Genomic DNA, 15,072 nt, shown 5'->3' on the forward strand with positions numbered 1-15,072 from the left:
CGTTTTGGATGACAGCAAAAATAAATGAAATATAAAATAAAACCGCATATAAAAAGAGATAAGATGGAAGAGTATCTATCATGTTCATATGTAACCAAAGCATTTGGCCTACATATACATTTACTTCCGGAAGAGGGCAGTAATGTGAACTTTTGCAGTAATGTTTTGCAGTAGCCTACTTAATCATGGCGGTCATACATTGTAAGTCTTTAGCTCTACCTAACTTTTGCTTTTTTATAGCTATATAATTCATATGCTTTAATAAAACAAATGGTATTCGTTTCAATCATTTCCGTTGAGGGAATATGTGGTGATTTGACTTGACATGACACCACAGAGTGCTTTATGAAACCGAGCAACTCTGTATCAAGTTATTGAACTTTGACACACGTCGCGTTGCGCAGTGGTAGCTAGAAAAGGTTTCTGTTAACAGTTAACTTCATATTTAATCAAAGTGAAAAACTGTGAGAGCCTGAATCCTCTGCAGACCCAAAGATGTCATCCAGGAAAGTGATTGAGTTGTTTTTCGATGTGGTTTCTCCCTACTCCTGGCTTGCCTTTGAGGTTTGTGTCGTCTTTGATTACAGTTTCGACAACAGATTTGCTTGACAATTGAAGCAACGAAAGAATGAAGACACGTTTTTATGTTCGTGTTTACAGGTCTTGTGCCGCTACAGAAAAGTGTGGAACATAGAGCTCAGACTGCGACCTACATTTCTTGGTGGCGTCATGCAAGGATCAGGTAAATAAACAGTGGTGCAAAGTAACGAAGTACTCAAGTGCTGCTCCTGATAACAAGCATTTAACTTAAGGTGCTTGTACTTTAGGAGTATTTCCATGTTCTTCTAAGTTTACTCCATTAATGAATTGTCAACTTTAGAATCAGACATTTTACAAAATAACATCAACTAATAAAATATCATGTTAAGATAAGACAAGATAGCAGGGTGGGGATTCACAGGCTACCCAGCTATATATAAAGTAGTTTAAATGAGCTCAACCTTTATCAGCTGCAACATTAATGTGAAACAATCTTTAATGCATTACCTATTATAGCCCTATAATATAAATGCTTTTGGACTTTGAGTTTGACTTGTATATGTGCAAACACTCTTGGTGCTGTTATGTTACATATAGTATTTTCTTTCATCACAGGTAACAAGCCCCCTGGTCTGGTTCCAAACAAATTCCTGTACATGGGCAAGGATCTGAACCGCTTGTCAGAGTATTTTAATGTTCCCCTGAAGCCTCCAGCTGACGTCCCTGAGGCCATGTTCAAAAAAGGTACGTGTGTATTGATTAAACACAGCTGGATTAATTTGCACATGACAGTGGTGGTATTATTTCTTAATTAAGCAAAGCTAATAATGCAGCACAGTCAGGTCTTCATCTGTTTTCCTTCTCATAGGCTCGTTGAATGCGATGCGGTTTGTGACAGCCGTACAGGAGATGGAAAACAGTGGAGACGAGCGGGTGGAGCGGGTGTCCAGGGAGCTGTGGAGAAGGATCTGGTATGAGGACAGAGACATCACTGAGCCTGCATCACTGTCTGAGGTACCGACATATCCATGCTTATTGTATCTGAGAAGATACACCTAGGGTAGACTATTCATTTTAGAAGCATTTTTCTCATAAAAGCGTCTAAATTCTCTTAATCGATCAATCTAATGCTCTGAAAATAAAGAAAACATTGTATCTGCATGTAAACTCATTCAGGTATTTGGATACAAGTAGCAATGACAGCTAGAAAGTGACCTACCCCAGCTTTAGGATGTACCACTGGTTTTCACGTTTATTTCTCAGGCAGCAATGAAAGCAGGACTGTCTGACAGTGAGATTAAGAGAGCCCTGGAGCTGTGCAACTCACAGGAGATCAAAGAGAAGCTGAAAAGTGCAACAGAGGAGGCCCTCGATTATGGGGTCAGTTGTCCTTCAGTTAATGTTGTATATTTTTGCAATAGAGATCAAACATTATAATGAAATGCTGACCAAACTCTCTCCTATTTCCTCTTTCCAGGCATTTGGCTTCCCCCTTGTGGTTTGTCACTTAAATGGAAAACCAGAACTGTTCTTCGGATCTGACAGATTTGAGCTCTTGGCCCACTGTATTGGTGAGTCCTACTCTGCATTCATAACAAACAAATGTAAGATATGACACTTGACATGGCATTAATATACCATTGCACTCTCTATAAGTCACCGATAAATAAACACCACTTTCTATGGAAATATACAGTTTTATATTAAGACTGACAAACCTTTGACCATTTTAGAAAATGTGGCTTTCTCTTTTGTTTCAAGCTGAAACTGTTTAGGATTCTTACCCATTTTCATGTTGTTCTCTGTTAAAGGGGAGAAGTGGCTGGGACCTCTGCCTGAAAAACCGACTGCCAAGCTGTGAGACACAGAAGCTGCCTTTGAACACCGTCGGTATAATCACAGATTCTTATTTTTTTACAATTCTTTGGATTTTTCCTAATTTTTCAAATTGCATATTTCTGTCTATGCCTTCTGAAACCAGGCAGTGTATTTCCAAAATACCTTATAACAAATAGTTGTGTATATAATGTAAAATAACATTGTACTAATATTAATGTGCATATTAAAAATAACATTGGCTTCTTCCAGATTCTCTTTTATTTTTAAATACAAATAAACGAAAATGATGCAATTGTGTTAATTTGTTTATTGTTAAACCAAATTACAATTTTTAGTCCTGCTAGTGATGTGGCTCTACTGGTAGTGGGACGGTCTGTTAGTCTGGTTTATGGTAGACAAGGCAATAATAAATATGATACACTCCACTGCCTTAAAACATTAAACAGGATATGGTTATAGATAAACAATGGATTGTTGAACCTTTGTTATGGAATAAATATTACATGTCAAAACTTACTGTAGGTGTTACACATGGGATGGCAACAAATTCAGTCAGGTAAAGTAGCTCATCTACACAAAACAGATCAACAATGTTTCAAAAGTACCAAAAAATGTAGGCAAAGTTGTGTAGCAAAACATTAATATTTTTACTTTTATCTCCAATTCATGCTTTTATGATCCCTCAGATTGATCTTGGTCCATCCAAAACCATCGGAAAAAATCTGTTAAAACTAGTTCCCCCTTAACTCAGCTGTAACAGTTAAATAAAATGTTGCATCAGTTTAAACAACCTAATGTATAATAACGCATCACTTACAGTACACGGTTCATTTCCTTGCAGAATGAGTATAGTTTCACATTTTGTCGACAAAACTTCTGTACTGACTTGAGTAAAAACATTTTAAAGCAGGACTTTTACTTGTAATTGAGTAATGTTACATTGTTGTTTAGGTACTTGCAACATTTGAGTGGGATTGCTTTTCCACTCTTAATGTATGAAGCTGTTTATAAATGCAGTTTGATAAACACTTCAGCGCTGGCAAAGCTTGTCATACAAGTTTCAGTACAATGAGAGCCAAACAAGTGTAACGAAAGACCTAAACATTAAAAAGTGACAGGACCAGTTTTCCCAAACAAAGAGGAGAAGGCAGGGCCAGTAGTAGCTGACATATGTCGACTCTATTGAAACAAGCTAATTGCAGAATGGGGTAGAGCAAACTCTTAGAAAGGCAGGGCATAAACCTGATATCAGTGTGAAGTATCTCTTCTTAAACACGGCCGAGTGACAGAAAGGAGGAAGAAGGAAAAGGTAAGTAAGAGAGAAGACGAAGAAGGGGAAGAGGGTGGAGTTACGAAAACACACACAAGGTGTAACATAGGCAAACAGAGGGCTGCACACTGATCCCCTGAGCTTGACAAATCAACCTGAGAAAAACAAGACAATGAAGATCTGAGCAGCGCGGTTGAACCAGGACAACACATTAAGCTGGGAGGATGTAAGAAAAGTGTCTGACTGTGAGAAGGAGAAAAACATGAGCCTGGAATACAAGGATTACTAATTTAATTTCGGGATATAAAATACATCTAGAGAAGCTGAGGTAAGGATTTTATTCATTGCATGTGATTTATCCTACACTGCTTTTTACATGTTTGTATTATGTCGTTAAGCTGTTAGGTATAGTCAAGGTTTATACATGATATCAATCTAGTAAAAGCTGTGTTTCTCTCTATGTACACTAGTTCTTTGATTATTGTAATATACTACTAGTTTGTGTGTGCAATCTGATGCTCCATTTGCCTTTGAATGTTTACCCTCAGGGCGTGTTGTGCAATGCAGACATTTATGGTTTTAAAAATGCAGATGAACAGGTTTACAGCTTAGCTTGGATACTGACACAAAAGGATGATCAGGTTGTTTAAGATGTGTTGGCAGTGTTTACTGTTCCTGTACACAAAGCAGCTCTGAATTCAGATATACAACACACATATTCCTCAGCATGAGATGATTGATTTTATTATTGTATACAGCTTTGTTGAAGCTCATATTTTAATACTTAATTTTTTGATTTGCCAATGATTGAGGTCTGTATGTAAGACCAAACAGAAAAAAGGTGTTGAAATAAGTTTCAAATGAAGATGATTTAAACAAAAGCAATTTAGTGAGGCGTCAGAGCCATTAATCTAAGTATCTGGAGGAAACAGTCTTAGCACACCTCAGAATGTGATAGGCCTACAAACTCTTAAATTACACATTTGCTCACACACCTTCACTGGATACCTACAAGAGTCATGTTGCTCTTCCACAGATTCAGCCACAGAGACAACCATGCTTTCATGACTGTCACCGTATGTGTTGTTTTCTAAATGCAAAATACCTTTAAGCCATTGCAAGTATTTTTGCATACGGAAGCAATATAAAGCATGACTGAGTGACGTTTGTTTGATTAATCTTTTTGTTCTTGACAGGATGTCTTCATTATCGCAGGCAGACTCCCTTTGCTCGCATGGAGATACAATCTGTGGTAAGTTTTCCCAGCTGAGACAGACTGTGTGAGGAATGTTGACAACAACCTGGTCCGGCCACTTTGACATTACTGTACAGCAGACTTTGATGTGTTTTTGTGTCTGTTCCCGTTTGCAGAGATCCGTTTTTACGAGCAGGAGGTGATCATTGTGCCCATCCTGCTGCTGACCATCTTCCTGGTCATTGTGGTTTTTATTTTCCTGCTGCACTTTTGTCCAGAGAAACTCGATCGCATCCGTCTGCAGGGCTCAAAGTCGACTCCCAGGAGAGTGCTGCATGGCATCGATGGTAAGACTGTGAAATAGACAGCAATATGTTTGTTAGTAATGGTATGAATACATTAAATCACAGAACACAATGTCCCACATTTTAAATTGGATCTACACTGCCAGCAAACAGTCAGCTTATTGGTTCCAGGCATAGATTTGTGTAGGCCTAATTAGAAACAGTTTTCTTTTCTTTGTTTATCACCTTTTATACTTTCCCACATTAAACTATAATTTTCTTCAGCAGAAAATCGATAAAACTGAATTATCATGGAATTATCATGGTGGTCAAATGTACTTCTAGCTGTGGTCACAAAAATAACACAATACAGCTTTTCTAACTTTTGGAATCAATGTTTTACTTAGTGTTTCTACAAATCATTCAACTTTTAATCTTTGCGCCTTCATTTGTATGCATTTAACAGCATTTTTGGTGTAATAAAAGGGACCCATGACATTTGGCATCACTGTATAACACAATTTAATAACACAACATCGTTTTTTCCAGTCCTTCACAAATAAAGTGTTATATTGACCTATTCTCATGTGAATGCTTGCTCTTGTCTCTAATGATACTTACTGTGTCTCTCTCTTGACTTTCTGTCTGTAGCTCCACCAGGTATCAATGTCATGGAGCATGAAAGTATCGCTCTGGAGGTGCCCAGTTCCTACGCCACCTTCAACCCCCCGAGCAATTACCTCTCCAAAAACCTCACCGTGGCTATGGACAAACCCTTTCTTCCACTCCCGCCCGACCACCCACCTCAGCCCTTCAAGCCCAGTTTCACTCCCATCGCCCAGCCCAGAGAGTTGCCCCGCCAGAGGCTTCCCGAGTCCTTCAACCTGGTCACTCCTCTGACCATGGCCTTCTCCCTGCGCTCCGACTCCTCCGTGTCCCTCTACAGGGCCCGGATGGAAGACAGGAACGTGGTGCTGAGAGTCCTAAATGGTGAGATGATTAAAATGGCGTACAAAATAAGCTCTTAATTGTCTTATTTGATTTTGAGGACATGATTTCTGTTACTGCAGTGTTTATTTACCCCTCATATCCCTCTCATTCTTGCCCTTTACAGACTCTGCTGATGCCACAGAGAGACACAACTTCCTGGGCTTTGCCTCTTTCCTCTCCCAGCTGGGACCCCACCCCTTCCTGCCGGAGCTTCTCGGTGTGGTCTCACTTCGAGCTCCACTGGTTACAGTTGTGGAGGAGATGGAGAACAGAGACCTGCTCAGCTACCTGTGGCGATGCAGACAGGTATACTACAAAAACTGATAAACCATATATTTGAGCAACGTAAATTCATCTATCATCCTTGAATGGCAATCTAACTTCTCTGTGTGTTTTTTTAGGAACATGCAGACCCTCCATGTGAGATGACTGAGAGACGAATATTTACCATGGCTACTCAGGTGGCCTCAGCTCTGGTCAGTATGCTAACATCCCGCAGACCTCATATTTCACTCTCAAATCTCTGCTTTACAATAAGCTGATACTCTTACAATATTTATTATTTATAGTTCAATTGTTGCATTTCCTTGACTTACTTGGCTGGGGAGGGATTTGGTTTTCCTGTTCCTCTTACCTGACTGAACTGGAATAAACTGCACAGATGATGTGTTTTTAATCCTGAGATTTACCTTGTGTGTTGCCCAAACAGGAGTTCCTTCACAGCAAAGATTTACTCCACGGACAAATTCGTGCCCGCAGCGTTCTGGTCACCAAGGATATCACAGCCAAGCTTTGGGGCCTGCATGGCGTCTACACAAGGAAGACCCAGGGAGAAACTAAGAAAGAGGAAGCCAGCATGAAGAAATGGCACGCACCAGAGCTGTTAGCTCGGAGAACAGCCGGGCCGAGCAGCGACATGTGAGTTGTTCCGTTTTCATTTCTGGCTTTGTCTCTTGTTCATATCTTCCAATACAAGACAGATGCTGCTGTTGCAACATAAAACACTAGATCATTTATTGACTTATGTCCTTTGAGTTTATGTTGGAGTGTAACTAATGTCTGTGTGTTCCTCTCCAGCTGGTCACTTGGCATCTTACTGTATGAGATGGCAACATTGGGTAAGTTGAATTTAGATTTAAATAATGTACCTACAAAAAATCTTCAATGTGATATAGTATCATCACTGGTTGATATCAGTATCATCACTGGTTAGATTAGCCAAATACACACAACAGCTTTTAGATTTTTTGGAAAATGTATTATAAAACACAATACATTGATGATGCAATGTGAAAATACATTTACCTTAATATCATCTCCCACTCTTATATTCCCCTCTTTTCCTTCCAGGTGAAGCTCCATTTGCCGAAATCTCAGTTAATGAGCTTCTGCAGTTTCATCAACGAGGGAAAAGTCTTAAAAAACCTTCAGGATGCTCCAACGCACTGTAAGTATCCACTCCATGCATCAGACCACACAATCAAACCTGAAGTGGAGCTCCCCTCTTTAACTGATGTGCTGCTAATCTCTCTCTCTCAGACACTCCATCATTAAGGCGTGTTGCCAGTGGAAGGAACAAGAGCGACCCAACCTGGCTGAGGTGAGCCGTAAGCTGGCCTCAGGAGAGAAAAGTGCCTCGGACAAAGTCCTCAAGGCGTCTGGGACAGTAAACATTGAGCAGTACCTGCAGGAGGCAGGATACGGGGAAACCAACAGCTACACTGTTTTCTGATCATAACTTGTGCCAGCAAATTCAATTGCACTATTCTCCCCGATGGTACCCCACTGGTGCACTTCTACAGAATAATATCTTTCCGGTGGTCAAGAGGTCTTAACTTTGATTATGAAAGCTATTATTCTATATATTCTCGGACTACTGGTTTACACAGAGGAAACAAAAAAGGGTATGCTAAATAAGTTGTTTTCTTTTGGGAACCATTCATTTTCTTTTAAGTAAGACCTCATCATGTGTGTCTTCATCTGTCGAGGGAATAAAGAGATGTAAACTTGATTGATGTACGGCCGCTTCAGCCTAAACTTCTGCTGGTGTATGACAGTTTATAGATGTTGTTTGTAACTTAAAGCCAATGTATTTTAAGAGATGTAATATAATTTAACCTCTACGAGCAAGATATAAACTCAAATGTGAATAAAATAATATAAGTCCTACAATGTTTTTTTAATTTTTTAAGTCAAAAGGTATTAAACACACACAGGTCCAGTAACAGGTACTACAGCACCGTCCTAATACTAGGATGGGTTAAATGCAGACACTAAATATCAATGTGTGTGTGGTGCTGTGTGCATGTGTGTGACCATTGAATAGACAGTATTGATAGTATACAACAGTGTCAGATACAAATCATCCATCTCCAATATTTCCATTTTCAGGTATTGTTTATTGGCAGTACTGCATTCGTGTACACAGAGCTCTTCCACTCAACCCTTGAAAGAGCAGACCACGAGGAATACCTATTTTCAGGTAGTTAGGTTGATTAAAGCTACTAAAACTATTTGTATCCATGGAAAAATAATTTTGATTGTAGTACAAAATGTAAAAGATACAAAACTAAACTTTTAATAACTGGTAAAAAATAACTAATTATACACCCAGGCTTTATGAGTGTCCTTTGCTCGGTGAGATCGGAGCCTGGATTGAACATCTACAGTAAATAAACAAATAACTACTAAAAGGACATATATATATATATATATGTCATATCGCTAAAGTTAAAGCACCGTTTGAAATACATCCAGAAGGCAACGTTTCTTTTCTTTTAGAAACCAGCAGATGTTGTCCTAGTTAGTTGACCTAGCACCAATTATCACATGGCAGTTTCATAAGAGTATACATACAAAAGACTACTCACTGTGACAGAACAAAACAAAGAACTGACAAACATGACTCACATAGATACCCAAAACTGTCCATGCTCACCACTCACACATAAAACATGTTTTTGCACATTCAAGGTCCGTAAACTATCCATCCCATGTCTCCACATGACTGGGGGTGCACCGAACCGTTGTTTTGTTAAAAAAATCCTCACTGTCCCCATGGATCTTAGTCTTTTGAACTTTTACTAAAAGAGTTCCAGGTATTTATTCTAGGGACAAGTCATGAATGAGGAATCCTGGTGTCCCTCTGAAGAAGTCCCTGCATCACTCACGCAGGGTGTTGATGGATGCACAGATCTTGAGAGCGGGGCCGAGCTTAATATTCATGGTGGAGATGAGATGGTCCTCTCGCAGCAGCATCAGAGCCTGCCCGTCTATTTCCTGTGATAGAAAGTGTGCGGCCAACTCTTCACAGCCTGGACACAATCACACAGGAAGTATAGGATTAGTACAAAGAGGAGGCATAGCTAGGGCATACAAAGCTGTTGTCTAAAAAGAACAAACACCAACCTTGAAGTGAAGAGATAAACCTGCAGACTTCCTCCACACTCCACTGCCCAGGAGTCGCAGAGAGGAAGTTAGCCTCCTCTAGTGGGAGACTACCAGGAGCCGAGCTGTCAGACGGGGGAGCGCTGCGCTCGGCTCGAGAGCAGGAGTGCGAGGAGCTTGGGGACAGCGAAAGAGAATCGTCTTCCTCCTCTTCCCCGTCGCTGGACACGTCCTCCGAGCGACTGGATTCTGAGTGAAACTACAATGAAAAGAGTGGACCAACAACAGAAGAGGTTGATTCAGAGAGTACGCTGCATTTGTGGATAATGCCACTGCATGATATATAAAGCATAAGGCCGCCATTGTTCAAGAAATTCCATATACTATCAATACTGTCTGATTTCCCTACTGACTGGTGTCAATCTTTTCAAGGAGGAAATGCTGCAACGAACTGAACTATTTTCAGCAGGTTATAAGAACACACTTATCCCATCTCAGCAGTTGCAGCGGTATGTGTGACTCAAACATAAACGCCAGTGCGTGTCATTTAATTAAAAAAATGTTTGCTCATTAAAAGGTTTTTAATAGTTCATGGACAACAGTGTAAATATAACCAAAACTGTTTTTAGATTCACTTGCAATACTTGGTAAATTAATTCATTGCTGGTTTTCTTATTTTCAAGCAATTCTTTAACAATGATAAGAATAAGAATATCAGCGGTCTCATCCTTTACAGATCTTACCTTAACAGGTAGATGCCTGCTTGATAATTGATCACAGTTGATATTAGAGCTACTCCTGCGCGGTGGGCCCCTTCTCCTCGAAGCGCTCTCAGATGGGGGGGGAGGTGGAGGCAGTCCACCACCACTCCTCCCTCTGCTTGTCTTGAAGTGTTGGCTGCAGCTCACATTATACCTGTGGATCCAGCAGCACAGTCAAAACTCTGTACAAGATTTGTAGATGTTTGTCGTTTTGGAGCTTTTACTTAAGCGGCTTCCCCCGGTATAGATGTTGGCTATGTTAAACTATCATTGATGTAAAGCACAGTAAACATCAAACCAACATAACAACAAATGGTAAGTAAAAATAAATCCTACCTCTTTGCACAAGTATTTGAACAGAACCTCTTTGATCCTTTGAACTGGCTGGCTGGGGCGAGGCTTCCACAGTACTCACACTTTAACACTGCAGACAAGAGATACAACTCGGTTACACCTTTTGAAAATACTGATGATGCACTTCATGCTATCATGTGTAATTATTTTTATTTATTCCATCACTTACATGGAGGTCCATTCTCTGAGCGACCAACCAGGGCAAAATCTCTGTCTTTGAGAAGTCCAGCAACCTGTCATATCAAGCACAAGCCAGGAAGTAAGGAAACCATTTCAGAAAATAGTGTATAGTGCATAGAAGATCTGACACACTTACGGGGAAGGGCTCAGCTCCCTCCTGGATGACAAAGCCCTCGATGAGGTGGGTGAGGACTTGAGGTTTGACCACAGCTTGGGGAACAGGAGCTCTGTCTTTGTCCCCGTGCCCGACTCTTGACAAGGGCAGAGGCAAGGACAGGGTGGGAGGACATGAGAAGGCAGCTGCTGCAGGGAGAGCTAGCGAGAATTGAATTAAACAGGGAACATGATGAGCTTTCAAACAGATGTATAGACTTAGTTACACTTTTTAGGATTGCTCCTAATGCTATATGCTTGAATTGGAGATGAAAACCAGATATACCCGAGTCCTTTGTTGGGGCAGGGGATAACGGAGGAGCAGCATCTTTCATGGGTGCAGAGTTAAAAGATTCTGTCGCCATGTCATTTGATGCATCACAGTCAGATTTTCTCTTCAAAGAGCCAATCGCAGGCTTTATCTAATGACATGAGGGGGGGGGGGGGGGATCAAACCCGTTACAATTTATGGCACAAGGATAGTTAATACAATGATATGGACTGATTCAATGATTAACAATCCAATATGATAGATGCAAATTGAAAATGTATCAGTTTTGCTTTATAATGAAATTTCGATGGCATGTCTTTCGCGATTTCTGTTCTATTACTGATAGAGCCCAACATTACTATTTTTATCAAATTGTTGTTGCTTTTTGATGTTGAAATAAATGTTACTGTTTGTGTTAAATGAAACCAAACCAAAGAAGTGTCAGTGTCGCAAAAGTACGTCCTTTCATTGGTGGATCTTACCATAGTGCTGTTGTTGACATTCCCAGCAGCCGTACTCTCCTGGGCCATGCTGCATCGGGCCTGTGCCAGGGCCACAGCCTGGGCGTTTCCTGCTAAGCCCTGCCTGGCTCCCACGAGCTGCACGGGGATGTGTGGAGGGTTGTGACTATTGTGAGGTGGTGCTGGGAGGATGTGAGGTGGGTGTCGAGGAGACATCTGCACAGGTAAGCGATGTCCCTGAACTGTCTTGGGCTGGATTGGCACTGGTCCTTTTTCTGCAGGAGTGCAGGCCTGCTGTAAAGGCTGCACCACCAGAGTCTGCGTGTTAATGTTGGCTTTCTGGGTTACTGTGCCAATGGAGTAACCCTGGGTGGTGGTAGGAACATTTGAGGTGGGCACCAGGATCATGGGGGTGGCAGAAGAGGACAGGAGGAGTTGGGAGAGAGGGAGTGCTTGGGAGGAGGTGGAGGAAGGAGCCACAGAAGCAGCAGGAGTACCGGCCTTTAAATGCATAGCAGTGGTCTGCTGAGCAAAGTTGGTTTTGGCCATGTGTTGCTGATGCTGTGGTTGCACTTGCTGCAGCTGAACTGTCTGGGCAAGAGTCTGCTGCTGCTGCTGCTGCTGCAGCTGCTGCTGCTGCTGACTGAAAGCTACATCTTTCCTCTCCGGAAGCTCACACTTGACAGCAAGTCCTCTGTGAGTGGAGGCGCAGTGTAGGGCTAGATTCTGCACCTGTAAGATAAAGAAAGGAGACAATTGTGGCGAAATGCATTTGAGAAAAGTGGCAGGGTTGTGCTTGGTGGTGTTAAATAGCACTCCCATGACAATTCATGCCTCTGAAAATACACTTTACAGGTACAGTGGGTAATGGTGCTCAAACCTGGTCATTGTCCGACTGGGCAGGAGCAACTTCATGCTGCTGCTGCTGTTGTTGTTGTTGTTGTTGTTGTTTTTGTTGCTGCTGCTGCTGCTGGGGCTGTGTCTGGGCAACTGTGGCTACAGTAGCTGTCGCAGTACCACCAGGCATGAAGATGAGCTGAGAGGCGAGAGGAGCCCTGAGAGAGCGGTTGACCTATTCAAAGTGCAAAAGAGATTGTGAACCTTGTCAAATATGCATTCATTTAATAGTGATTACTCAAAAATTTACACAGCGCAGACTATTTTTTAACTAACCCTCAGATACATCTGTCCTTGACCTGAGTTTCCACCCAGCAGCACTGACTGGTTGAGAGTTGTTGTCGTTGTTGTTGTTGCGGAAGTGGCCGGGCCGTGGGGACGGGGATTAGTCACGTTTCCTCCTGTAGATGTGGTACTTAGGTTGACCTGGTAGGACAAGAACAAAATTAGACATGTTTATCAAACCTAACTTAATATTCCAAAAAGATTGTATGTATTTATAAATGCAAGCCACTTACAACGAAACTTACAGTGGTGTTTGCCTGCGACATGCTGTTACTTGGGGTGTTGGACTGACGACTGGCTGCAAGTGTCGCCTGGTTCAATGAGATACATAATGTTATTCTTCTGGTTATCATGCATTTGTACTGATTTCCTTTATATGTAATAATTTGGGTTACCTGTTGCACGGCGGCCAAGTTGTGGAGTTGGGCACTGTTAATCTGCTGCTGCAGCATGAGCTGCTGGAAGTACTGAGCTGCATTTGGCTGTCTTTGCAGTGCTTGGAGAGCCTAAACAAACAAACATACACACAGACACAGAGATATAAGATGTATACTAAACAGTTGTTTTTAATTCAAGACAACAAACATGTTTATTTTCATCAAACATAGTAAGACGTTTTTCACACCTGCACAGCCTGCCTCTCATATAGAGACATGTGGGCTATCTGGGGCGCACGAGAGTTCCCGGTTGTCTGTGGATTTCCATTGGTGGTGCCCGTGTTTTGGTCTTCACCTGCATCCATTGTTGCTACTCAAAACACAGAAGCAACTCATTAAAAGCAAAGAGCAAAAATATTTGCACTAAATAAGTGTCTGTATTAATATCAGAACTTGCCTGGTTGCAATATAACAAACATATTAGATTTTAGCATTAACCATAGTTAAACATGCAATTAGGCATTTTATTTTCGCTAGGGGGCACATAAATAAATGCACATATTAAAACTTGAATCATTCTTATTCAATTCAATAGCTTTAGTAGCATGATCATAATTACATACAGTATTGCTAAAGCTCTGTCTAGTCGCAACATCCATACATAAATACATATTTGAAACAAACTGCTATATTCTGAACAGAAGCAAGAACAACTTGTATTTATTTATTTTTAACTAAAAAGTGAACTGCTTATTGACTCAGTATGTTTCAAATGTCCAGTATTGACATCAAACAGAAAAGTCCTCCAGAGAGCTGCTGCAGTAACGTTTCACCCTCATAATAACCAGCACTCGGATTGTTTTTATTCAGGGCTACTGAAGTTCTTCTTGCCGAGGACCCCTGTCTAACAGTTTTTTAACTGATAACGAGATTGCCAGACGTTACTACTATGCCATTGGTAGTCACACAAATGAGCATTGAGGTATTTTCATTATGAAAACCAGCTGTCAACATGATAAATGAGTGCGAGATAAAGAACAACATGGAGGAAAGCTCAAAACACCAAGAAAGGAGCTAGCCAGCTGTTGCTAACTACAATGGACTTTACAAGTTAGCCTATCCATCTCTTAGCAAAAGTCTGACATACCGTAAATAAAACATATATACCCAGGTTAGAACAAAAACCGAGTGCAGAAATACTAAATGTAGGTGGAAAGCAGTTAGTTTGGTGCAAAGAAGTAAAGCTGCAGCGTTAGTTTACCATAAGCTAGATAGGCTAACTAACTAGCAAAACTAGCTTCTCAATGCAGCAGAAAGCTAGCACTAACTGGCTATCATCATTCCAAAAGTCAAAGCTGAGTGTTTTCCAGCGTGCTTGTGTGTTTACCTCTCCTTGGTATTCCTGTTCTTTTCACACTTTTATGCCCATGAGTTTATTTTTGCAATCTTGGTTTTAACTGCATTCAACGATCGCTAGTTTTTGCCTCCAACGAAACCCCGCCCCTCACAGTCCTTTTCTTTTTCTTCTTTGTGTGGTGGTGGATAAATCAAACGTCACCTAAAGCATACTGCCACCACATGTACCGGCGGCTGTAGAGCTCATAAACACACAATAACAAACACAGTGATTGCATGGATTAATTACGCAACTATAAGAGTTATAATCAGTGTTGTAAGAATTACTCAGATGCTTTACTTAAGAAGTACAAAGGTATTAGCATAAACAATTTACAAGTAAAAGTAGTCATTATGCACAATGTCCCATCTAAGAATAAAATGAAGTACAACATTATGAGCTAAATGTACTTTAAGCATCAAATATAAAAGT

At 40.9% G+C, this 15,072-nt stretch overlaps 2 protein-coding genes across 3 annotated transcripts; one reads left to right on the plus strand and one right to left on the minus strand.

Moving 5' to 3' along the window:
- The first annotated feature begins 168 nt into the window (after positions 1-168).
- Positions 169-8,290, plus strand: styk1b (serine/threonine/tyrosine kinase 1b). The gene is made up of 16 exons (XM_079692737.1): positions 169-564; positions 661-742; positions 1,156-1,284; positions 1,409-1,554; positions 1,804-1,920; positions 2,018-2,111; positions 2,352-2,400; positions 4,846-4,901; positions 5,021-5,191; positions 5,780-6,118; positions 6,243-6,424; positions 6,520-6,594; positions 6,828-7,036; positions 7,196-7,236; positions 7,469-7,565; positions 7,658-8,290. Exons 1-16 carry the CDS (start codon positions 496-498, stop codon positions 7,848-7,850), a joined length of 2,049 nt encoding a protein of 682 aa, XP_079548863.1. The 5' UTR covers positions 169-495; the 3' UTR covers positions 7,851-8,290.
- Positions 8,291-8,496: 206 nt separating this feature from the next.
- On the minus strand, positions 8,497-14,905 carry phc1 (polyhomeotic homolog 1). Of its 2 annotated transcripts, none has more exons than XM_079693425.1 (14): positions 14,632-14,905; positions 13,493-13,614; positions 13,263-13,373; positions 13,101-13,178; positions 12,859-13,008; positions 12,566-12,757; positions 11,707-12,417; positions 11,240-11,375; positions 10,937-11,115; positions 10,790-10,853; positions 10,603-10,690; positions 10,249-10,420; positions 9,527-9,764; positions 8,497-9,432 (listed from the first exon to the last, which is right to left on the minus strand). In XM_079693425.1, exons 2-14 carry the CDS (start codon positions 13,607-13,609, stop codon positions 9,281-9,283), a joined length of 2,388 nt encoding a protein of 795 aa, XP_079549551.1. In that variant the 5' UTR covers positions 13,610-13,614; positions 14,632-14,905; the 3' UTR covers positions 8,497-9,280. The 2 variants fall into 2 exon arrangements, with proteins under 2 accessions (XP_079549551.1, XP_079549552.1); XM_079693426.1 differs by having other exon boundaries at positions 13,113-13,178; positions 14,632-14,901.
- Between the last annotated feature and the right edge of the window lie 167 nt (positions 14,906-15,072).

This window comes from Notothenia rossii, assembly GCF_949606895.1.
Source record: "Notothenia rossii genome assembly, chromosome: 7".
NCBI lineage: Eukaryota > Metazoa > Chordata > Actinopteri > Perciformes > Nototheniidae > Notothenia > Notothenia rossii.